Source organism: Dendropsophus ebraccatus, chromosome 1 (genome assembly GCF_027789765.1).
Source record: "Dendropsophus ebraccatus isolate aDenEbr1 chromosome 1, aDenEbr1.pat, whole genome shotgun sequence".
NCBI classification, from domain to species: Eukaryota; Metazoa; Chordata; class Amphibia; order Anura; family Hylidae; genus Dendropsophus; species Dendropsophus ebraccatus.
This window is the reverse complement of record NC_091454.1, coordinates 24,510,166-24,536,198: the sequence shown is the minus strand read 5'-3', so window position 1 is coordinate 24,536,198 and position 26,033 is coordinate 24,510,166. Positions and strand designations below refer to the sequence as shown.

The 26,033-nt window shown below is 41.0% G+C and overlaps 1 protein-coding gene across 2 annotated transcripts in view; it reads right to left on the bottom strand.

The window, feature by feature from the left end:
• Positions 1–26,033, bottom strand: part of FAT2 (FAT atypical cadherin 2) — a 74,639-nt gene that overhangs the window by 11,157 nt on the left and 37,449 nt on the right. For both annotated transcript variants that reach the window (XM_069969106.1, XM_069969107.1), the window contains exons 4-16: positions 17,177–17,238; positions 16,702–17,013; positions 16,089–16,299; positions 12,761–12,900; positions 11,849–12,124; positions 10,242–10,452; positions 4,944–8,990; positions 4,622–4,818; positions 3,115–3,268; positions 2,299–2,532; positions 1,682–2,068; positions 1,067–1,281; positions 306–443 (exon numbers count right to left, since the gene is read on the bottom strand). In XM_069969106.1, the coding sequence (XP_069825207.1) occupies positions 306–443; positions 1,067–1,281; positions 1,682–2,068; positions 2,299–2,532; positions 3,115–3,268; positions 4,622–4,818; positions 4,944–8,990; positions 10,242–10,452; positions 11,849–12,124; positions 12,761–12,900; positions 16,089–16,299; positions 16,702–17,013; positions 17,177–17,238 (6,584 nt within the window). The remainder of the gene's footprint in view (positions 1–305; positions 444–1,066; positions 1,282–1,681; positions 2,069–2,298; positions 2,533–3,114; positions 3,269–4,621; positions 4,819–4,943; positions 8,991–10,241; positions 10,453–11,848; positions 12,125–12,760; positions 12,901–16,088; positions 16,300–16,701; positions 17,014–17,176; positions 17,239–26,033) is intronic.

Sequence of the window (26,033 nt, the reverse complement as noted above, 5' to 3'; positions counted from 1 at the left end):
TTACCTTTGGACAATGGAATAAATCTAGCAAAAGTGATGTGCAATGCCAGTGATACTGACACGGAACAATGCTTCGGTGTGATAAAACATCCCATGTACGGGCAGCATAGCATGTTAAGAGTAAGTTAAGCAGAACAGAACATACATCAAAGCTAAATACTTACATAACATTTTGAATCAAACTCTAAAAATAACCCCTTGAACGGAACTTGACATGCCCCGCGCGTTTCTGTGCTGTATACTCAACATGTAAGGCTTTTGAAGTCATCGAAACAAGTTCAACCACTTTGAGGTTAAGATCTCACCTTCTCTCTGTCCAGTCGACTTAAGACTCTCAGATCTCCTCGCTCGGGGTGTATAGAAAAGTGGCCTTGCGGGTCGCCTCTTACAATTTGGAACGTGACCTTATTGTTGTTTGGTCCATCCAAATCTGCAGCCGATACCTATAGGAGGTTTCCATAATATAGTGAATAGTGCACATATACACTCATGAGTAGAGATGATCGAACATCGGGAAATGTCAGGTTCGATCGAACTTGAACCTTCTCAAACCTTCGTCATTTGATTCCCGATGCCTTCCCATTCCGTGGGGAAGGTGGAGACATCCCAAGTACCGCCTGGAAAACAGGGTTACAGCCTAGGTAATAGGCTGTATCCCTGTTTTCCAGGCGGTACTCGGGCTGTCTCCACCTTTCCCATGGAACGGGAAGGAATCGGGAATCAAATGATGAAGGTTCGAGTTAGATCGAACCTGACATTTCCCGGTGTTCGATCATCTCTACTCATGATATGACAAGGATCATGACAACCTTTCCCCACTTAACCAAAGCAGAGTCCAACAGCCCTCTATGGTATATCCAGTAGGCCACATTTTGACCATCCTTGACTTGATAAAGTCCACAAGATGGTCAAAAACTTCCTAATCTCTGTGCACAAAATAAACTGCTGTTTGGACATCTATCTTGGAGGTTGCTGGTCTCTCTTTATATTGTAAACCCTCCCCTACATTGAGAACCCAAGAATGACACCATGCCTGGCCCAAGTGTTGAAAAGTCCCCTTCCTCACCATCACGATTAGATCGCCCACTACTGCATCCTCACGGATTTCGGCCTCATACTCCTCCAAGCTGAAGATAGGCTTGTTGTCGTTTACATCGGTGATGTTGACCACAAGAAGAGTGACGTCGCTCAGGGGCGGAGAACTCGCCCTTGTGCCTTCAACTGACAGGTAGAACTGATGCTGAGACTCGTAATCCAACTTCTTATTCAAGTATAATTTGCCTGTGACAAAAGTCAAAAGATCTTAAAGTCTATCAGGGATTTACCGACATCTGGATAAAGTTAGAAGCAAATGGAAGAAGCAAAATGATGTCATCACAGATCATGGGTGGGAATTAATCCAATGCATTGTGATCAAAGAAGTGTTTTATAATATGACCAGCGTCAAGAAGAATTCAAAGCGTTTTTCTTCTTAAGACTTTTTGCCCTTAGGGTCATGTGAAACCAGGTTGCGGCAGAAATATAAACCATGTAGTTATGCTAGGTTACAATACAGAGATTATGCCTAGAGCGACAGATAAATTCCAGTGTGGTCTCCAGTGTGGCCAATGTGCCCCATTAATTTTTAAAAAAAATTCAATTCATTCTCAGTCTATACTACTTAATATACAGACCACCCTACCTGTATCATGCAAAAGGAATATCCCATTTTCATTCCCACTCAAGATTTCATAAGTGATCCTTGCTTTGTCCTCCAAGTCCTGAGTCAACTCCGACAGGTTCAGTATCTCCGAACCTATGGCCTGGTCTTCTGGCACCAAGATGATCTTTTCAGGGTTTCCAAACACTGATCGGTAATAACTCAAAGAAACTACAGATACTGAAATGGGTAGACATGTTGAAAGTGGACGGGGCAAACCACGGTCTGTGGCACAGATGGTCAATTCAATTCCCGTATCTTCCATGTCTTCTAGTGGTTTCTCCAGGTAAACCACTCCGGTGTTCTCATCTACTGCGAAAAGCCCACTGGCTGAGTTTTTGAGGGAATATCGGACTTCGGAATTGATACCTATAGAGCAAAATGAGCAGAATAGATTTAGTCTTTGCAGTTCTCCAAGAAGAATTTCCGAAGAACAGTCAAAGAACGTTCATGCCTCTATGACACCCACATTTGGACCACATACGTAGGCAATGTAGGTTGTCATAAATCCAGTTCATGTCATTAAACAAAGCAATTGTGATTGAATTTCACCATATTTGCCTGTTCTTTCTTGCACATAAACTATGATTTTGCATTACCTTCATCAGGGTCTCTAGCCAAAACCACCGCAACAGGAGTCTTCAAAGTAGTGTTATCGAACACAGTGACAGAGTAGTGATCCATGGAGAATACAGGGCTATTATCATTAACATCATCCAGATATATGGCGACATCTGCTTGACATGACAGTCCTCCACCATCTGTGGCCTTTGCAATCATGTGGTAGGAGGCTTTCTTCTCCCTGTCCAATGGGGCCAATGTTGTAAGCTCGCCTGTTGGACATAACAATACACCAATGACTTATAGTAGTCAAACAATGTCTAAAAACATGGCCACTTTTTCCAGAGACAGGACCACTCTTGTCTCCAGTTTGGATGGGGTTCTGCAAATCAGTTCTATTTAAGTGAATGGAGCTTAATTGCAAACCACACCCGAACTGGAGATAAGAGTAGTGCTGTCTGTGGAAGAAAGCGTCCATGTTTTTGTTGCACTGGATAACCCCTTTCTTGGCATATTATTGGATCTGCTCATTGTGAAGGCTAACTGGTGAGACTATCACTGATTATTTCAATAAAGGGGCTGTAGAGGACCAAATTCTTTTCTTTCCATTCCATCACTATCCAGAGTATAAGATGTATGGGGCTCTACCAAGATTCCAAAATAGGGCTCGAGTATGATGGAAAATTACTGCCTGACCCCTTTGTTCTCAGAGAGCAAAGCCACCGCCATCATTCAGTTGACAATTATTGAAGGTGTATGGGCACCTTTAGTTGTATAGAAAAACTTGGACAATAAGTAACTCAGATAAATTAGATACCTACACAACAGATAGCAATAGTATTAGTTATACTTACCAGTATATGGATCCAGTCGGAATTGATCATCTCCAAGCCCGTAAAGTCCATAGGTGATCATGGCATTATTACCAATATCAGAGTCTCTGGCTGATATCTTGAGGATAAAGACACCAGGAGGGGCATCCTCGGCTACCCTTGCTGCGTAAAGCATCTGATAAGAAGAGAATTATCTTTTTTTTTTTTTTAATTCTCCATGGAAGCAATTCAACCATTTCAGGAATGTGAAATCCTAAACAGAGCTGAATAAGAGCGACTGTTCTATAATACCGGTGTTATTTCTAGATGAGTGGGGACAAGGTGTCTCCTCCTTCTCCTGAGAGAATCAGCCACTCAAACAAGACACATAAGGAGACGCTGCGGCCTACTATCAGGGTGATCAGAGCCGCTCACGTGACAAAGCCTTTCATGTGCAATTTTTGAAAGCAGCCAAAACAAAAGGAAAATTTCAGGCACCAGAGATCTGCTTCTTCTTATCACTCAATGAAAAATAAAGCATGACAGAAGCATGGTAGATTGTTGTCTTTTAGATATTTTCTTTTTTGCAACATCTTATATGTTCTCATGTCTATAAAAATTTTGGGGCATAAAATAGTTTGAGGTCTACCCAGACTTAATATTTATGGTCAATCCTTGAATTGGTGTGAGTGGCATTCTCAGTATCGGTATTGATCCAGTGATTCATGGGGCTTGTTTACCAGGTTCAGCTCTGTACATTCTGTAGTGGCTGTGCCCGGTACTGCAGCTCTAACCCACGGTCTCAGTACCGGGAAAAGCCGCTACCAAATCTGAAGAGCTGTGCCTGATAAGCAATGAAGAGACTGCAGCACTGACTGGAGCACTGCCGACCCTTTGACTAATGAATTAGTTGAGGTGCCAACATCAGTCTCATATTGATACTGGAGAGGAGCGAACCTGGAGCATGCTCGAGTCGATCCGAACCCAACTTTCGGCATTTGATTAGCGGTGGCTGCTGAAGTTGGATAAAGCTCTAAGGCTATGTGGAAATCATGGATATAGTCATTGGCTGTATCCATGTTTTCCAGACAACCTTAGAGCTTTATCCAAGTTCAGCAGCCCCCGCTAATCAAATGCCGAAAGTTGGGTTCGGATGGACTCGAACCCGAACCCGGTTCGCTCATCTCTAATTGATACCCTATTCTATTCATAAAATTCCAGAAAGCCCCCTTTTCCAATTTAAAAATTTTTAAGTAATAATTTTGATTTATGTAATTTACAGAAGGGATAGTCCGTTTTCCTTGGTTTGAAGACAATGTAAAAAGTTATGAATTATGGAAAAGGTCTTGTTCATGCTTTGCAAGCTTTATACATCTGTAATTTTTGGGATTAAAATATAAATTGGAATCTTATCCAAAAGAAATCAACTTCAAGAGAAGCTACTTAACAGCAATGTGAGTCGATACTCCAGGGCTTAATTCATAGAACTATAGTAATATTCTATTTTTTCGTTAAATTTAACTACATATTCACCATATCAACCACTTACCTGCTGACAGTCAGGACTATTGTCATTGATGTCCAGCACAGTGATCTCCACATCAGTAGTCGCCTGGAATTTCCCATCAGAAGCTGTCAAACTCAAAAAATATCTCTCTGTCTCCTCCCTGTCCAAGGGTTTTTTGGATGAAATCACCCATTGGTTCCCAACTTCATTGATGCTGAAGAGGCCAAATGGGTCACCATCTGTCAACAGAACATTACGATCCACGTTTACTATTCATACGGGCATTTCATTTTAAAATTACAAGTGATATACTGTGTGTAGACTATGAAGGACAGCTATTATTTACAAGGTCTCAGTAGCTCACCTGTTATGTAACATGTAACTTTCCTGTTGCTTTCCGCCACGTCATTGTCCCATGTCTTAATGGTTGTTATGACTTGTCCTGGTTGGCTGTTTTCGGCTACAGATCCCCGGTAGACCTGAGAGGTGAACCTTGGCGGGTTGTCATTATCATCAGTAACTACTACCTCCACTAGAGCTTCTGAAGAAAGACGTATTTTTTTGCCTTGATCTGACGCCACCACATAGAAACGGTAGACCTCTTGATTCTCGCAGTCAAGTTCCTTAAGAGTTGTGATCCAGCCATTGTCGGTATCGATGGTAAATAATGTATGGATTGCATTGTTATCTCCTTTCAGGCTGTAAACTACTATCCCATCATAGCCTGTATCCTGATCATTGGCAGTCACCTGTATGACGGTTGTTCCTGCAGGCATATTTTCCATTAGTGAAGCTCTGTAAAGATCTGCTTCGAAAACAGGTTGATTGTCATTGATGTCCTTCACTTGGATGCTCACCGAGACTAAGCTCACCAACTCTTTCCCCAAGTGAGGACAATTGGCCTGAACATCTATATGGTACCATTTGGTTGTCTCATGGTCCACTCCCTTCTTCATAATCACTGCTCCTGTGTGCTTATCTAAGCTAAACACTCCATCTTTGTTACTTTCCGGGGTTGTTCCCTCCACCAGGCTGTAGATGACGGGTTCTGCAGCTGTTGCTTTCACCAAACCCACTTCAGATCCTGTGGGCAGATCTTCAGGTGCGGAAAAACTGTACAAGGGTTCTGTAAATTTTGGCAAAACCACCTCTGTTGGCACAATATGAAGATAAACGGGTACCAGCGAGCTCCAGTTGGGTGGTGCCCCATCCTTTGCTATAACGGTAAAACTTATATCTTTGTTTTCTAATCCAAAAAGACTTTTCTTTGCTATGATAGTCCCATTGTATGGATTAATCTGAACAAGATCTTCATCATATTTATCTATAGAATATGTGACGTCAGCATTTTGCCCTTCATCGGCGTCATACGCAACCACCTGAATGATCGGGGTTCCTTTACTAAGGTTAGATTGGACAGATAGCATGTACTCATTGGCTATGAACACCGGAGCGTTGTCATTCTCATCTGTCAGAATTATTTTGACTAAGCAGAATGAGGCTCTTCCTCCTCCATCTGTGGCCATGATTTTAATAGTAATGAATCTTTCCGTTGCGTTCTCCCGATCTAATTTTCTCAAAGTTGCTATACGTCCGTTATTATCTATGGAAAACATTTCCAAAGCCAGTTTGTTGATCATTGTGTAATTCACTGTCCCATAAGGTCCATCATCAGGATCAGTTGCTTGTACCTCCACTACTGTTGTCCCTATTTCAGCATTTTCAGCGAGTTCCACCTCATACACTTCCTGTTGGAAAGATGGGGTATGTTTATTCGCATGGGTGATATTGATATATACTGGGACAATATCCCGATAAACACCATCTGAGGCCGAGACTTGTAAATGGTAAGACAAATTTAAGCTACTCCTACACAGGTTAGAAAGGGATATAACACCAGATGCCTTGTTTATGGTGAAATGTCGATGGTGATTGCCGGAAAGGATCAGATACTCCAGCTTTCCTGCATCAATATTATCCATGTCAAGAGCTTGGACTTTTACAACAATATGTCCGCAGTTGGCCAATTCACTTACATTGGCTTCATACTGCTCTTGCCTGAATTTTGGAGGGTTGTCATTCACGTCAGTAACATTTATGATAACCAGAGCATCAGAGTACAGAGGAGGAACTCCATTATCTGTAGCCCTCACTTTCATCTGGAACTGACGGGTGGTTTCGTAATCCAACTCTTGAGTGGTGGAGATTTCACCAGTTTTGGAGTTGATATGGAAGAATTCATGAATTCCTTCTGTGTCATTTCCCATAATGTGATATGAGACCTCTTGGTTTTTCCCTGAGTCTTGGTCTGAAGCTAAAAGTTGAATCACAGCTTTGTAAGGGGGTAGTTTTTCCATGATGTGGCCATTGTAGACAGACTGTGAGAAGACGGGTGAGTGGTCATTAACATCTTCCACATTAACTAAGACTTTTGACTCTGAAAAGTAACCCAAGGCTGCGTCGGTAGCTCTGACAGTGATAAGATGACTTGGTTTGGTCTCATAGTCCAATTGCCCTGAAACACTTAAGGACCCTGTCTTAAAATCAATGCTAAATAGACTAAGGGCTTCATTCTCAACAATATTGTAAATCACACGGAAACCCTCTGGGCTCCGAGCTTGGATGTGCAGAATGGGGGTATAAGCTGGTACATTTTCTGGCACAGTCACCCTATAGTAAAGACTTTGAAATATTGGGTTAGATTTGTTTCTGACAATGATGACCACTTCTTCTTCAGCTTGCAATGCGGTTTTACCATTATCTCTGACAATGACCTTAAGAACGTATTGATTTAAGGCTTCATAGTCAAAGGGTTGTTTCAGAATAATGTCTCCAAGTGAAGGATCAATCCGAAAATATTTGAAATCATCTTTCAATTGGTACGTCAGATCACTGTTTCTCCCAATGTCTTTATCTATAGCAGACACCTGGAAAATAACATCTCCAGGTTCTAGGTCATCCTCCACCGATACGTAATATGGGGTGTTGATGAATACTGGAGCATTGTCATTGACATCTTCTACATACACCTCAACCTTACTTTGAGACACTCGAGGTGGATTTCTACCATCTTTAACTTCTACTACCACATCATATTTGTCTTGATACTCTCTGTCAAATCCCAAGCCTTTAGTCTGGAGAAGTCCAGAAGATTCACTTATGTTAAAATGATCTGTATAGGTAAGAATGGAAAAATGAATGGGTTCATTTAGTTGGATTCCCACCACATCTACCAAGTTTAAATCCAAGACACGAGGATCATTTTCAGTAATATTGACTGTATAAAATGGTTGATCAAAGTTCAGGTTGCTTTTTTGTATTCCGGTGACATTAATCTTTACTGTTGCGATATCTTGGAACATCCCATCCCATGCTTTAATGGAGAGTTCACGGTAAGAACTCAAGAGGGAAGAGTCATTTACAACAAGAAGACCATTGTTGGGATCAATTAAGAATAGGTCATCTGTGTTTCCTTCTGAGATGCCGTACACCACCTTGGAATCTTTATCTTCAGCCGACAAGGTGAGAAGCTGCATATGGTTATAAGTTGGTAGGAATACATTCAGTTCATATACGTCTTGTAAAAATTTAGGTGGGAAGTCGTTGACGTCAATGACCTGGATGATAACCTTGGCTGGCTGAGAGGCATACAAACTTGGATTTCCCGAGTCGCATACATGTACATAGAAAGAAAACTGTGTGGTGTCCTCATAATCAAGTTCTCCCGCCGTGAATATTGTCCCCATATTTGGGTTGATCTTAAAGTATTTCAGTATTTCCGGGTCTAGGATTTGGTAAGTCAACAAAGCATTTGATTCTGTATCGTTATCGGTAGCTTGAATGATCAGAGGAGTGAGGTCAAGATTGGTCACCATGCTACCAACTGGGGCATCTTCGCTGACTTGACCCAAGTAGGATGTTTTTGAGAAAATGGGCTTGTTATCATTCTCATCAATGACATAGATAAATACAGTCACGTCGCTATAAAATCCAAGGGAGCTGTAACTGCGTATTTTGAGCTGGTAAGATGAAGTTGTTTCGAAATCCAACTTTTTTTGAGTAGTTATTATTCCTGAATAGCAATTGATGTAGAAGACCCCTTCCTTGTTGCCTTCTTTGATGTCGTAATTGATGGAGGAGCAACTGGTTGCAGACACCATAGTGACAAAAGATCCAATAGGCAATAATTCGCTTATCTCTACCACATGTTCTGTAGAGATAAATTTGGGCGGCGACGCATCAGATGATTTGACCTGCAGGTTGACTGTGGCTACGTCCTGAAGTTGCGGTGTGCCTTGATCTACTGCAAGGATTGTCAGCAAAAACTGGCTCTTTGAAGATTGCTCCAGTGCTTTTGCAAGGGTGATCATGCCAGAAGAAGCATCGATAGTAAAGTATCTTTCACTGTTACCTGTCCAGCAAAAACAAAATATAGTCATAAATATTCTGGGTAAATTTTTTTTTTTTACAAAAATAAGCTTTTTTTAAAAAAAATAATTTTTTTAATAGCGCCACTCTTGCTCCTGTAAGCTCCTGGAATTGCAGCTCACCCTTATTATTTAACATGAAAAGTTATCCTTATTCACAGGATAGGAGATATGTCAATTGTCCTACAAATTTAATAGCAGTACACATGCATGTCTGGCACTTTATTTTCTCTCTATGGGGCTTCCGAACCTTGGCAAGGTTTGGAAGCACCATAGAGTATAAATGAAAAACTGATTGGCGCCATTCATTCATGGATAAGATAATCTCTGTTTTTGAAATTGGTGGGGGTCCCTGTGGTTGGACCCCCAGTCAACTAGGTGTCCCTTTTCCTGTAAATATTGGATAACTTTTGTAGGCAAATCCCTTCAAGACTCATGCCCTTGGCTTTATGGCAGCAGAAGGAGCCATTGTTATTCTGTATCACTCACATCCATAGTTACATGAAACCTTCAGAAGGCACTGTATTCTCTCTTACAAGCTACTGGTGCAATATAGCAAATACTGGGTGTCTGCTACAATTTTTCTCATGTTATCGATATAAATAATATGGGAAAAAACCCTATATACCCTATAAAAACAGAGGTACCACATGGAAGTCCAGTATGGGCCATGTTGGACTATGGGTGCAGTATAAGCCAAGACCCTTTTATTAATTACCCAGGACTAGCACCATGCATATGAATGTGGCTGTGCCTGGTACTGCAGTGCACTTAAATAGGACTGAGCTGCAGTATCCTGTACAGATGAGCCTCTTTATTCTGCTGATCCTGGAGGGTATGATCTCCACCGATCCACCATCCTAAGATCACAGTCATGCTATGCTTACTCTGAAATACACACAAGCCTATTATTAAGCGTTGTATATGAATATATCTTGCACAATAACCTCTGCCTATGTGACGTGTGGATATAATAGAATGGCAGTGGCATGGTAGGAGTGAATACAAGACAGGAAAGTCGAGTCAGCAGTCTACACACCTCTTACCATACTGCTCTCAGCACATTCTTCTGATAATAAACTCTTATGTCTCAATCGTAGAAGGTTGCTGTCTATCCAGTTTGACAAACAATTGTATTAAATCATTCTGTGCATTTGTGGGAAGATTCCTACTTTATAGAGTACTGACAATTATACTGAGGTATTATAGAAGCCTATGTAGGCTCATGCACTCACCCGACTGTATGGAATATTGGATCTTAGCATTGAGTCCTTGGTCCTTATCCGTGGCGCATACTTGGAGCAACTCAGTTCCTACAGTCGATGAGTCAGAAACACTTCCTTCATATACAAATTGAACAAAGTGAGGTGAATGGTCATTGACGTCTTCTATCTGAATTGTGACCCGCACAAAGTTTCGTTTGGTTTGAGCCTCCTGATCTCGCACCTAGAAGAGGATTAAAATGAGCTATGTGAAATCCATTGTGATCATGCAAATCCATTGGGGTCATACAAATCCATTGGGATCATACAAATCCATTGGGGTCATACAAATCCATTGGGATCATACAAATCCATTGGGGTCGTACAAATCCATCGGGTGTCGTACAAATCCATTGGGATCATACAAATCTATTGGGGTCGTAAAAATCCATTGGGGTCATACAAATCCATTGGGGTCGTAAAAATCCATTGGGATCATACAAATCCAATGGTCAATGGTTCGCCCAGGGAGTGGATAGGGGTATTGAGGGCAAACAAACCATTTTGCATTGGTCACAGTATTTTGATACAGGGCTATGGCAGCAAACTGAGCCTAGCTATAATCATTGTCTTATGGTCAAACACGGTAAAGGGAACCCATGACATTGTACATGTAGTCTGATCCATTGGCATCATGTGATAAAATGCTGAGCAAATTGATATAGATATTTCTGGTAAAAGATTTAGTATAACTTGTCATTTAATGATTGAAATTGCTGCCCTTTCCATAATTAGGAGTCCAGTGGGAGGTCCTGTCATTGAGAGACACGGCCTACTGGACTCTTAAGAATCGAAAGAACAGAGTTCATCTTCTCCTGCCCTATAACAAAATGCCAATAGTTTAGATTGTATTTTCATGATGACAGGTTCCCTGCCCTTGTGTATGGGTGTAACTGGAAATGTGTCCCCTTTTCACCCTGACCATCATGAGCAAGTAAGTTTAAGAAACTTTAAGATTATGGCCTTTCCTCTATTAAATGGTCTTCTAATGTTTTGCGTTCCCTATATATATCTTATCCACAGCACATCACCTAAACTTACTTTCATAGAGGACATGGGCCTCCCGAGTATTTTGCCCCCATGCAACTTCTACCACAGTAGTTATGCCCATGGCCTAATGTTTGGTATAAGCAAATTTCTGTACTCCAAGATCTGACCTGGAAAACCATGTAGAATAGTTTTGTGAAGTGTTGGAATATGTCACTGTACGCGTTATATGCCAAATAAATGCCTCCATGTCTCCATAAAGGATATTGGTGGACGTATTCCAATTTATACTGCCAAATTATTGTCACTCTATGTAATATTTTTGGCACATGTCCAATAAGATCTGTGCCATGTTTCCTGACGGAAACCCCACGAAGTAAAATAATGGGCGTAAAGGTCCATAACAATATTGGTCTCTGTGGAGCTGACTTTGGAGCCAACTATCAGACCCTAGAGTCTATTTCTTGTGCGTTAACTTATTGATGATATGTCCTATATGTACAATGATAGCAACAAAGGAGATAAGGAAATTAAAAGTGGCTCTGTATTAATAGTTTATAGACCCCAAGGGACCACAACCCAGTAGTACATACCATAACTGTAAGAATGTGAATTGGCATTGACTCATAGTCCATCGTCTCTGTGGTGTACAAGGCGCCGGTTTTGGAATCCACCCTGAACATTTTGGAACTCCTCGGATCTGCACTGCCTTGTATAGTATAGACCAGGCTGATCCTATTGTCTTCATCAGTTGCGTTAACTCTCAGGACTTGGGTTCCCAATTGCACATCCTCAGGAATCTGAACAGTGTAGTGATCCTGTACAAACTCTGGACGGTGGTGATTCACTGGTAGGACATTGATGTGAACCTATGAAAGATACAGAATAAACCATATTACGATGTAGGTCTTCTTCAAGGTAGAAGATCTAAAATTCACCATATCTTCCTCTTTGTACTTGGAGATCCCTTTGTTGTTTAGCTACCATTGGCTACAATGATAATTATATTAATTACAAGGATGATGACAGACTTCATCTATAATTCATTTCTTTTGAAGATGTTGGCATGTACTCCTGTAGGGCTTGGCCAGGACCTAGTACTAGTGAAGTGGAAAGTGTAAAAAGAACATAGAAAATTTGGATGACGTATCGAAAAATTGAAAGGAATGATGTAGAATTAGGAATGATGACTATTGAGTATAACTACGGAATTCACATTGGTCCATCACATTTCCAACTCTTATCAGGGAAATACATGATAAAGACTTCCAGTCCATGTGTCTTTCAAAATATGACCATTTCTATGGACTTGGTGTAAAAATGTAAGGACTAGAGATGAACGTAACTCGAGATATGGTTGGACGGTGAACATAGACATCAGTGTTTGGACATGTACGCCCAGTATTAGATTAATAACATATATCATCTTCAAGTTAAGGTGCCTTGAAGTCGTAAGTCGAAAGACTGTGTCCCACTATATGAAAAGTGACATCATGAAAAATTACCTGGGTGCTTATTGTACGGGAGCCATCTGTGACCTGTACAGTGAGGTTGTAGAATGATTTCCTGCTTGACTGCAAAGGTCGTGCAATGACCAAACCACTTGTGCTCTTGTCGATGTCAAAGTCTAGGTCACTGTTTCCACCTTGGTAAGAAGTCGAAAATAACAATGATTCCTATTTGCGCTTAATATAGAAAGAAGTCTAATGTATCACAATCCGAAACTGACTTTTAGGAAAACTGTGTGGATATCAATGCTTCTTATTTGCCAGTATCTTGTTATACTTTGTTGTCTTATGATACCAAATATACCTGTGTGTACACCTTTAAGGCTGCGTTCACACTACGTATATTTCAGTCAGTATATTTCAATCAGTATTGCAATCAAAACCAGGAGTGGATTAAAAACACAGAAAGGATCTGTTTACACAATGTTGAAATTGAGTGGATGGCCGCCATATAACAGTAAATAACGTCCATTATTTCAATATAACAGCCGTTGTTCTAAAATAACAGCAAATATTTGCCATTAAATGGCGGCCATCCACTCAATTTCAACATTGTGTGAACAGATCCTTTCTGTGTTTTTAATCCACTCCTGGTTTTGGTTGCAATACTGACTGAAATATACTGACTGAAATATTCATATACTGACTGAAATATACGTAGTGTGAATGCAGCCTAATTAAGTTGTATGCTTGTATAGAGACCTTAGAGGATTCTTGCATAGCAAGTTAAAGGGGTACTCCAGAGAAATTTTTTTTTCAAATCAACTGATACCAGAAAGTTATATAAATTTGTAAGTAACTTTTAACTTAAAGGGAACCAATCACGCCGAAAACGCAACTACTGCTAAGGAAACGTACTGGTACATCACTCAGCACGCTTCCCAAACATACCCCTGTACCCTCCGTGCCCTGCTTGATTAGCCTGGGATCTTACTTTTATGAAGTCCCGCGCTGTATGCTAATTGCAGGCAAGTAGTCGTATGTAGTCACGGTCCTGGGCATATGTAGTCACGGTCCTGACTAATATTACCCATGCTTTGATCTCTGATATAGGACCCAAAGCCATATATGAACCTATACTGTATTTATGTGTGCCTCAAACTTCTTATAATGGTTTTACCATCAATGAACTGCAAAGTTTAGGTTATATACCATTTTAACCCTTTAAGGACATGGCCCATTTTCGTTTTTACGTTTTCGGTTTTTCCTCCTTGTGTTTAAAAGGTCATAGCACTTGCATTTTTCCACCTAGAAACCCACATGACCCCTTATTTTTTGCGTCACTAATTGTACTTTGCAATTACAGGCTGAATGTTTGCATAAAGTACACTGCGAAACCAGAAAAAAATTCAAAGTGTGGTGAAATTGAAAAAAAAAAACGCATTTCTTTTATTTGGGGGAAATGTGTTTTTACGCCATTCGCCCTGGGGTAAAACTGACTTGTTATGCATGTTCCTCAAGTTGTTACGATTAAAACGATATATAACATGTATAACTTATATTGTATCTGATGGCCTGTAAAAAATTCAAACCGTTGTTAACCAATATACGTTCCTTAAAATCGCTCCATTCCCAGGCTTATAGCGCTTTTATCCTTTGGTCTATGGGGCTGTGCGAGGTGTCATTTTTTGCGCCATGATGTGTTCTTTCTATCGGTACCTTGATTGCGCATATACGACTTTTTGATCGCTTTTTATTTCAATTTTTCTGGATTTGATGCAACCAAAAATGCGCAATTTTGCACTTTTTTTTGACGCTGACGCCGTTTACCGTACGAGATCAGGAATGTGATTAATTAATAGTTCGGGCGATTACGCACGCGGCGATACCAAACATGTTTATTTATTTATTTATTTATTTATTTGTTTACTTTTATTTAAAACCTGGGAAAAGGGGGGTGATTCAGACTTTTATTAGGGGAGGGGGCTTTTTACTATTAACAACACTTTATTTTTTTTTTTTACACATATACTAGAAGCCCCCCTGGGGGACTTCTAGTATATACACTTGGATCTCTCATTGAGATCTCTGCAGCATAGATATGCTGCAGAGATCCATGAGATCGGCACTCGTTTGCTTTCGGCTGCTGCAGCCGAAAACGAACGAGTGCCGAGCCGAGGACAGCGCCATCTTGGACGCGTCCCCGGCCGGCATCAGTAACGGAGATCGCTCCTCCGGGACAAGGTCCCGGAGGAGCGATCTCCCCCACTAGACACCAGGGAAACGTTGCCTCCGGTAATCGGAGGCAGCTGTCAACTTTGACAGCTGCCTCCGATTAGCTAATTAGCGGGCACGGCGATCAGACCCGGGATCGCGGCACTTCAAAGCGGGGCCGCCGCGCGGCCCCGCTTTGAAGTGCAAGTGCGGACATATGACGTACCGGTACGTCATATGTCCTTAAGAGGTTAAAGTGTCACCGTCATTAAATTTTTTTTTGCAGAAATCAATAGTACAGACAATTTTAATAAACTTTGTAATTGAGTTTATTAGCCAAAAAATGCATTTTTATCATGAAAAAGCAGTTTGAAGCTCTCCCCCCTGTCTTCATGATTGTCTATGGAGAGGGGAGGGGTTAAGGGAGATGAGGCACCAAAACAGGACAACTGTTAAGGCCCTATTACACGCGACAGCAGTGAGCGGGTGAGTACAGGGGGGGGGGGGCCACAGGGAGCTGCGGGGGGGGGGGGGCTGCCTGGGTGATCGCTTGATCGTCCGGGCAGCCCATAGCATTCAGTAGCGGTCTGCTGCCGCTCCTATTCCATGAAACGACGGCAGCAGATCGTTGCTGTATGAGTCGTTTGTCGTTTAACATGTTTGAAAGACAAACGACGCAATGATCAGCCGACATGAACGATAATATGGCCGATAATCGTTCCGTGGAATAGGGCCTTTAATTTACAGCTACATCACAGGGCTTTTTCCTCTGACAGTCAGCACTGACCTCTCTGACCTCTGAATACTGGCTTTCATACAGCTCCCACTGTGTAATCCTTTGTTCTCTGCTTTCTGCTGGCGACTCATCTCCCTCCTCCCTCCCCCTCCCCTCTCCATAGATTACAAAGGGCCCGACTGATGTAAAAAGAGTTGTGATTTCCTGATAATGAGCAGTGAAGGAGAAGGGGGGGGGGGGGCTGGACAAAGGCTTTTTGAATGCAGACAATGCATATTTGCCTAATGAACCCACAAAGTTTCTCAAAATCACCCGTACTATTGATTTTTGCAAAAAAAAAAAAAAAAAAAGACAGTGGCACTTTAAGCATATGGAACCCACCAAAAGCAATTGTCACTGATTCTTCAGAAAGTGGTTACAAAAGTCAAACATTACCTGTTATATCAAACCAACACTGGGTGTACACTGGCTCCGTACTGATCAGACCCAACATGTGGTTCACAGGATCGGTTTCCATGACTTCAAAGGTAAATTGGGGCTCATCAAATGCTAAAGATTCATCCGAAGGTCCTGGATTTTTGATCCATTGGACGTGTAATCTCACAGTGGAAGATCGAGAGGGATTACCACCATCTGTAGCCTTTACCTGGACAATTTAACAAAAATATTCAAGTTTAAATTAAAAAAAATTCATTGATTTGCTGGAATTTTTTTTTCTATGTTAATGGGCTGTGTCTGTTACTGCAGCTCAGGTTCATGAAAGTGAATGGGCGAACTGAGCCCACAACCCCTTGGACAGATGTGGCCCTGTTTTTGGAACAGCCACATATTTCCAATTCTGTACAATTCCTCAAAAATAGTAAATGTAACAGCCACAAGCTATAAAATGATTCACTCTCCCATAGCTTACGAGAGGCCTTTGTTCTTTACAGTATTTGCCAGTCAAAAGGATAATTCTAGGGTCCATGCAAAATTTATTTCAAATACAATATTTGGTTGGAACGTCTACATGACACCACAGTATACGTCTCAAAATTCTTGATCTTACCGTTAGTATATTATACTCCCCAGACGGAAATGGAGCAGCAGAAGAGATGACACCTGTATTGGGGTCTATAGTAAATTTTTCTTCATTTTGTTCCACAATACTGTAGGCCACTTGGCCATTGATTCCTTGATCTCGGTCCATAGCTATAAGTCTGTAGATGGGAGAAGGTTCGGAGGAGGCATCGCGTTCCGGGAGTTGTACAGTGAACAGCTTCTGGGAGAAAGTTGGAGTATTGTCATTCACGTCTAAGACTTTTATGACAATGCGCGAGACGGACTGGAGAGGAGGTGACCCATTATCTGACACTGTGACCTATGGGTAAACGCAACAAAATTCATTCATATTAGGTGTCCAGTTGCAAAATCAGCTCTATTTTTAACTTGTAACCACTCCCTTGAATATATACTTGGGGTCCTATGGGTACAAGGACATGTGTGACTTTGCTAACTCGAACATAGACAAGCTGGGGACCTACCTCGAGAATGTGTTCTTCACGATTTTCCCGGTCTAGCTGTTTCTCAGTCGTAGAAATCAAACCTAAAAAGAGAGAATATCCAGTGTTACGATAGCACTTTTAATGGAACCAAACCAATCTAGTGTTGTAAACAAGTCATGACGCCTGAGTGTGTAGTTTTCATGAACTTCAACATCTAGCATGTTTCGACATCCATGAGGTTTTGTTTTTTTTAAGACCACAGTCATAAGATATGCATTGCAGATTTTACTGGCTCTTAGTAACAGACTACAAGCTGCCAGTTTGTAGTCTGTTGTCATGGAGACTATTTAATAGACTCAATTTAAAATAACATGTGACATTTTTAAACTAGACTGAACTTTCCCTTCATGGACTCAGCATAGACCTGTGTTTCACAACCTGTGGCCACTTACCACTTGCAAACCAACTCCTATCATGCCGTGATAAATCCTTTAATGCAACCAGACAAATCTCTTGTTATAAATAAATCATAAAGTCAGGCTCACTAAGACAATAGTCTCTAGCTTGGGGCTTTCTAGCTTATTTGAAACTACATTTTCTAACCTTCCTAAATGTTTATTGAGACCTGAGACTTGTTGAAGATATGCATCACAGTTAAAATTTTCAACGGCTTCTTAACAACAGACTACGAGCTGCTAGTTTGTAGTCTGTTGCCATAGAGACCATTAGAACTTAGAATTAATATGACTAATTTCTTTATAGACAAGTGTTCCCCAAACTGTGGACCTCCAGTTTTTGCAAAGCTACAACTCCCATTATGCACATGGTGGGAGTGGTAATTTGTAACAGCAGAAATGCCACAGGTTTAAGAATACTGATCTATGCAGAGTTTTGGGGAACACAGTCCATTTTAAGGAGTACCTATACGAGTACCTAAGGCTACAACCACCAAACTTGATGGTGGATGGTCACTTCAGTGTTAACTGCTTCTAGATTCGGTAGTAACGCTCGTCTTTATAAAAAAGAGTCCATGCAGGCTGTTCCACCTTTACAGGTACAGTACATTACAGTGCCTTGAAAGGACACAGCTGTGTGGGAGGGGAGCATTGTGCCTACAGCAATAGTGAATAGCTGCTCGGCATTGTTAGCGCGCAACTCGTGTTGGGACAGGCCGAAAGAGGATCAGCTGGGTATTGTTATTTGTTAAGCAGAACCTTTCACCAGAGGTTGTTGGGCTGTTTATCTGTGTGAAAGAAAGCCAGGAATTTTAGGGCTTAACCTACTTCAGACAGGAGAAGCGATCAATGCCAACTTGAAAAAAAAATAAAAAAATTCCCCATGGTATAATGTTTACCATTACAAATAAAGAGTCTGGAGAAGCCGGGTGCAGACAAGCAAAAAATAGCTTTGCCTAACCCCAAATATTCTCGTTCACAAAGGAGCCATGAAAAATGTTGGCACGGACTGAGTGTAGGTTCCACGCTTTATATATTGTGTGATTTACTTAGCGCAGCTGAATATGTTAAGCGTGCAGTTTTTAATAGCGTCCTGTAAGAGGTTTGCATAGGCTTGGGTTAGAGTAAATAACATTTGTATATTAGTATACTTAATGTTACTGAAAGTGGGGCACATGCCACATAACATCCACGAACCAAGTTAGATAGCGCCAGTACTGAGGATTGAACCAAGTGGGCCACCGTACACTGTGGAGCTCCATTGTGTGTTTTATCTATCCCTTTTTTTGCACAGTTTTGCATTGTTTCAGAGCTATACTGTGATCTCATTTTATATATATTATAACTACAATATAAAATCACTATTAGTTTTTATTCCTGTAAATCTTAAAGGGACACGCCGGTATTTTTTTAAATTTTTCTTTCAAATCAACAGGTGTCAGAAAGTTATACAAATTTGTACATTACTCATATATAAAAAAAAAAATCTCAAATCTTCCAGTACTTATCAACTGCTGTATGTCCTGCAGGAAGTGACGTATTCTTTCCTGGCTGAAACAGTGCTCTCTGCTGCCACCTCTGTCCATGTCAGGAACTGTCCAGAGCTGTAGCAAATCCTTATGGAAAACCTCTCCTGCTCTGAACAGAGGTGGCAGCAGAGAGCACTGTGATTTGAAAAAAATAAAATAAAAAATCATCGGAGTACCCCTTTAATTATATAATTATTTGGGTTTTTGTGCTGTGCATTATTGTTTGTATTATTTCTCCACTGACATCTCTGAGTGTAATATTCCTGAGCTTTGACATCAGTTTATATTATGCCTGAACTGTGACATCACTGCTTGTGTTATGGCTATTATTCCTGTACTGTGACATCACTGTGTGTATCTTTCCCTTAGGCTGGGTTCACACTACATTTTTGCAATAGTTTTTTTCATCCATTAAAAAAAAAAAAAAAAAAAAGAACGAAAAAAATGGATGGAAAAACGGATGCATTTTTTTCATTGACTTCCATTACAAAAATACAGATCAAAATGCATCTTTTTCAGAAAAACATTTTTGTGTATGTTTAAAAAAGATGCTTTTTAATCGATTTTTTAAATAATACTCAATATACTCGAAGTGCTCGGGTTACTGCAAGATACATTAGAACTCTAGAGCCCCTTAAAATCTCTTCAAGGGACAAAATATACAAACAGAACAAAAAAATGCAATAGGTGAAACAGGCAACTTCCGCTTTGCCGATCAGGAAGCACCTAGTTAAATGCGCCTATTGATTTAAGTAGTACTGAAGTGGAGCATTCGAGCATTGATATCAACTGATATCAGAAAACTATATAGATTTGTAATTTACTTCCCATACTTATCAGCTGCTGTATGTCCTGCAAGAAATGTTGTTTTCTTTTCAGTCTGACACAGTGCTCTCTGCTGACATCTCTGGCCGAGACAGGTGTCTCGGTTTTATATGAATCCCCTTAGAAAACCTCTCCTGCTCTGGACAGTTCTTGTTTCGGCCAGAGGTGGCAGCAGAGAGAACCGTGTCAGACTGAAAATAAAACAACACTTCCTGCATGACATATAGTAGCTAATAAGTATGGGAAGACGTAAGATTTTTTAATAGAAGTAAATTACAAATCTATATAACTTTCCAACACCAGTTGATTGAAAGAAAAAGATTTTCGCTGGACAACCCCTTTAAGCATTTTAAGGGCTCGTTCAACAGTCTCTATCTCTATACTGTTCGCATTATCCCATACAGTATATTATTCTTGAAAGTCATACGCCATTGAAGACAATGATACTCATAACCTTTTCATGTCTAAAACTCAATGGTAAAGGTGGTCACATTCCGCTCTGAGGCCCAAACGGGAACATTTCCGTTTTTAAATTCTCCATCTTTTCATGGCCAATACATACAGCGCCTTGATGTCACGAATACCCATTGAAGTCATTGTCTCGACTCCCGACCTCTTCAACGGGAATCAGCACCATAGTTCACCGAGCCATTTCCTTCTCTTTGTCGGCCAAGTGTGAATGCTGTCGGATACGTTCTGTACAACAGGTGCTTATTTATTGGCCTCTGTGTCACTTTAAACTCTGATCTAACCAGACGCCGGAGCTTTTGCTTGTCAAGGAGCTCTCTGAATTACGCAACTATATGACAACATTATCTCCAATTAAAAAGAAAAACCTTGAGATGGAAGCTTAGCCGGTCCCGGGTTTAATCCTACATCGTCAATATATAAAGTTCAGCTTTGCAACGGCGGTGACAATGTCATGTGATGAATGTGATGCTGCCGTTTACTGACGACCCGCCAATTCAAACAGGAAGGGGTTAAAGTTCAAATTTAAAGATGATTGACAGGGATGCTTTAACCCATTGCGGGAGGTGGCAATATTAACCACTCACTAGCTGCCATCTCCTGCAGCAATGGCATCGAATATCTATGAGTGCAGACAAGTATATGACTCATGTATATGATTAGATTTCAGCTCCTGGTGTGGAGCCATGATATGGCGGTAACGTTATCTTCTGGAAGGTTTTGTTCCTCCTTGTGAAGCTGTATGTGTGTACGGAAGAGATTCTTGTGGGTGAAAAGAATTTGCCAATATTTGCTAAATTCCCAATGGGATGCCAGTTCCCTCTATTTCCGGTGAAAAAACGTATCCATATATATGGGTTCATATAGGTAAAAACACGTATGGCGGCTCACACGTCTTATTTCGGCCGTAGTACAAACAATAAATCAATAGAACAATACTCACTGCTCCCTCCATCCTAAACTCATCACTCGTTATGAAAAACGTGTCAAGGTAATCTTGAGGAAGGACACTTTTTCTTCACTGAGAGATCACGTTACATGCTGTCTAGGAGAGGGTAAGGAGGGCCAAAGGCAGACAGACTACTCAGAGACTACAGGAGCTAATAATGAGTATTATGGGGGAAAAATTATCAAACAAGAACGTTGTATTTTGTGGCGTAAAATGGCCTGATGCGAATTAATTTATTTGCAAATGGCCGTTTTGCAAATAAAATATGCGCTTCAGGCCATTTTACGCCACCTTCGCCAGTGGGGCGGGGAGGGGGTGTGGAGGGGGAGGAAACGGGGGGGCACAGACTTCATTTATCATTTTTCGCAAAGGAAAATTATAAGGAAACCTACGCCAGCTTTGAGCTAACGTAGTTTTCCTTGTGCACACACTGGTGCGCACAGGATTTATGTAGAGGCAATGCGCTTCTACATAAATCTCCGTAGTAGGAGCTGCGGGGACATTTTTACGCCCGGCGCAAATAACGCCGGACTTAATAAATGTCCACCTATGCTGGATCCACGGTTTATACTGTTTAGTACAGTTCTATAATGTCCTCTATTCTATGCTGCTGCTACTCCTTAGGGTCTGCTATAGAGATATAGGGGAGCAGCTTCTCCTTTTCTGGTTGCATGAGGTTATGAAGTTTACTCCAATGTGCAATGTTTCGGCTTAGAACACAGCCTTTCTCAAGCTAATTTTCTGTAGAATCTGGTGAAAAATGCCATTTATAATAGACTTCATATCAACCATTATTTGTGAAACATCCCATAATAATAGAACCTGGTAATAAGGGATAGGCTCCATATAGGGTTGCCTCCTGCTAGATCTCATCATTGCCCCCTCTAAGGTCCTTTGCTATCCTGGAGGGCTACAGAGCTACAGGTACAACCTCCTTGTAAGGTTCTCAGTACATGGTGCAGCCTATGTAGCGCTCCACAGGCTCTAACCCTTGTACCAAACAAGACCCAACCTGCCATGAGCCTCGGCATCTCATACAAATCCTCCAGGCCTTTGTCTCTAGAACACACATTTTACCCGCCGCCTCCCTCAATTACACACAAGTCCAGGAGTGAACACAGCAGCGTTTGTCATTTTCCTTCGGAGTCGGCTTCTTCTCCCCTAAAATGGAGGTTATATGTTGTAATGCCGGAGAGAGGCGAACAATAGAGAATAGAAAATCCCGGTTCAACCCCTCATAATAGTCCTTGTGTCTTGTGAGCGGATAGCTAGAGCGCGGTATTTGCTGACAGATCAGTTATAAGTATGACAGAATAGGTACAATTAGCGCTGCCCACCTTCCTGCCACTATCATCATTGTGTCATCTTCACGGCCGTAAACTATCAGCCTCACATTTTAGCTTCTTCTTGACAAATTGCAGAAGAGATTGTCTATGCTGCAGCCAAATAGACACCGGCAAGTCACTAATGCATTTCAGATCTTACAGGACAAGATAATACTTGGGAGATAATATTGTATAAATACAATAATAATAATAATTATTATTATTATTATTATTATTGTTGTATAATTTATTAACAGAAAGGTTTTGGTATAGCAGAACAACTACTATAACCAATAGAAAGTTATACAGATTTTCAATTTACTTCTATAAAAAATAAATAAATCTCCTTTTCCAGTACTTATCAGCTGCTGTATGCCCTGCAGGAAGTGGTGTATTCTTTCCAGTCTGACACAGTGCTCTCTGCTGCCACCTCTGTCTGTGTCAGGAACTATCCAGAGCAGGAGAGGTTTTCTATGGGTATTTGCTACTGCTCTGACATGGGCAGAGGTGACAGCAGAGAGCACTGTGTCAGACTGGAAATAATACACCACTTCCTGCAGGACATACAGCAGCTGATAAGTACTAAAAGAGTTGAGCTTTTTAAATAGAAGTAATTTACAAATCTGTATAACTTTCTGACACCGACTGATTTAGAATTTTTTTTTTCTCTATTACACCTTTAATCCTGTCATATGTCACATAAATTTGGCCAAATATGCAGTACCAGCCTGCTATCCAAAATGTTTGGGGGTCATCGGACTCAATACGGGTTTTGGTAAGAAGAAGAATCGGGTATGTTGGGGTTTTACGTGTTGTGTTACCTGTGGAGATATGCTGTTGCCAGAAGTGTAAAGTGAAACTGGCTCAGTTGCCCCTAGCAACCAATCAGATTCTACCTTTCATTCCTCACAGACTCTTTGGAAAATAAGAGGTGGAATCTGATTGGTTGCTAGGGGCAACTGAGCCAGTTTCACTTTACAGCATGTTTGATAAATCTCCCCCATAGAATACAGCTGATTATTGGGGGTCCCAACAGGCAGACATTGGACCCTCCTAACAAATAGGGAGTGTTTGAACCTTTATGATCTGGACTTCATCATGGTGGAAGAGCATTGGCATATTGGCCCAATAAGACCGCCGGCAGTAACACATTTATCTGTGTGGAATAGAAAGATTAACCTTCCAGCATGCTTGTCCTCTCCATTATCTAGAGTCCTACAGGAACTGAAACACAGTTATCACTAACTAAATACCTGTGAGGCTCCTTTAAGAGTGAAGGTGACCTCTAGGCTCCCAGCTTCTCGTCCACATACAGGCTTCTCTGACTGCCACCCTTGTGGGGTATCCCTATGATAGGAAGTGATGCCAAATGGCTAGAATTCACTATCACTTACTTAATGCAGGGGTCCTGAAACCTAGGAACCCTATGGAAATCAGAATGATGGATTAAAAGTGGCCATATACCTTCAATATTTGATGGTAGAAGGACCGTTCAGCTGTCGGTTATCTCTTCTACCTGACGCCCGTCCTCACAATACAAAAGAATGTTTGGTACAGGCGTTCCTGTGTTCTTTGTGGTGAGGGAAGAGGTAAGCCGCAGCGAGAGCTCTCTGGCTGCGGCTTATCTCTCCTAAAACAAAGGGTTTGCATGGTGGTTTTACATCATGCCCAACCCTTATCTTCACTAACATATCATCGATTGACAAAAGTCTAAGGTGTGTAGGGATCTTTAGTTCTTTCTAGCATTGTTGGAGGTCCAAGAGCATGGTGCCAGATGCGGGAGATAATTGACGGCTTAATGATTGTTTGGCCGTCAGTTATTAAAGGTGTATAGGCACCTATACCGTTTTTATAATCTTTTGAACTCCATCCATATCTGTATTTTATGCATCGGGTGGAGTTCTGTTCCAGAACAGGTTAGATATGATAAACTGATAAGACTACTTCCAAAATCTTAATCTATTTATTATTATTCATAAGAAATAGTTCACATGCCAGGTGTGAATAAACTGAAGTGCCCCTTTAAGCAGAAGAACGTGTATTTGGTACTTGCACTAAAGGCAACTGCTACCCTCCCTCTCTCTGTTCCTTGTCTTGTTATGGTCAATGGAAGGAGTATACTATATGCACACTATGCAGATGTCAGGCGGGTGCCGCTAAAGGCTGAATATATAGATCAAGTTTTGCTGTAGGTCTACGTATCACATTACACAAGTATTACAGGTATTTTCATGCCACTTGTGCATGACTTTAGTTGCTTGACTTTTTACATCATGTCTTCCTTTTTTTCTGTAGAAAGTTGAGTATGTATCATTCCTAGGCAGTCACAAGGAAGAGTGTGCACAAGAAAAACCTTTATAACTACACCTAATGATAACAATAACATAGTTGCCGCATGTAAAATTTACCTAAAGGTGTTATCCGGGCTTAGAAAAACATGGCCACTTTCCTGCAAAAACAGCTCCACTTTTGTCCTCAGTTTGGGTGAAGTTTTTGCAGCTCACTCACTGTAATATTGCACACAAACTGAGGTGCTGTTTTTGCAAGAAAGTAGCTTCGCTTTTTCTGATCATGGATAACTCTTTTAAGTGCAACTCAATGTCTTCCTATTAGCCTACGACAATCCAGCATCATCATTCTGCTGCTCCTCTAACATTATACTGATCTTACTGGGAACATTTGGAGGACATTGTTTTCTGAAAAGAAAACAAATAAGTGATACTCACCTTCCCCACTCCCCCACATTCCCTGTTCCATTCCCTCACTCATCATGGCTTATTCCCAAGACAAGTCGTCCCAACAGGACCTGAACTGAACACTGAAGGAACAATGACAAGTGGGGAAAGTCTGGAAGCTGGAAAAAGAAATTACAAGAGAGGGGAAAAGGAAGGAGCAGGGACATCTGCTTTTGAGGACAGGAGCAGGTGAGTATCACAACATTTTTAGTTTTACAACTAGCATAATATAAAAATAATTTTAAGTCAGTTGGGGTCTGAACACTCAAATTTTGGCCGAGCAAAACTTTTGACATGTCTCTATGACGTGCCAAAGTGACACTTTAAGACTGGTTCCAATGAGCACCAGCAACTTTGTGATTGCATTAACTTTTAGTAGGATTCTTAATGTCAATACAACGATAAAACTTGAAGCCAATGGTGACCAATAGAAACTTCTTTTTACCAGGTGGGTTTCCAGGAGGGAGCACTTAGTTGACACTGGCCGTACACCGGCAAAGTCCAAGAGAAAAAAAAATGGAGAGGATCCACAGCTTCCATGTAATCTATTGACCCTTAACACTTTTTTTTTCTTAAAGCCTATATAGCCCTTATAACTACACCCTATGGG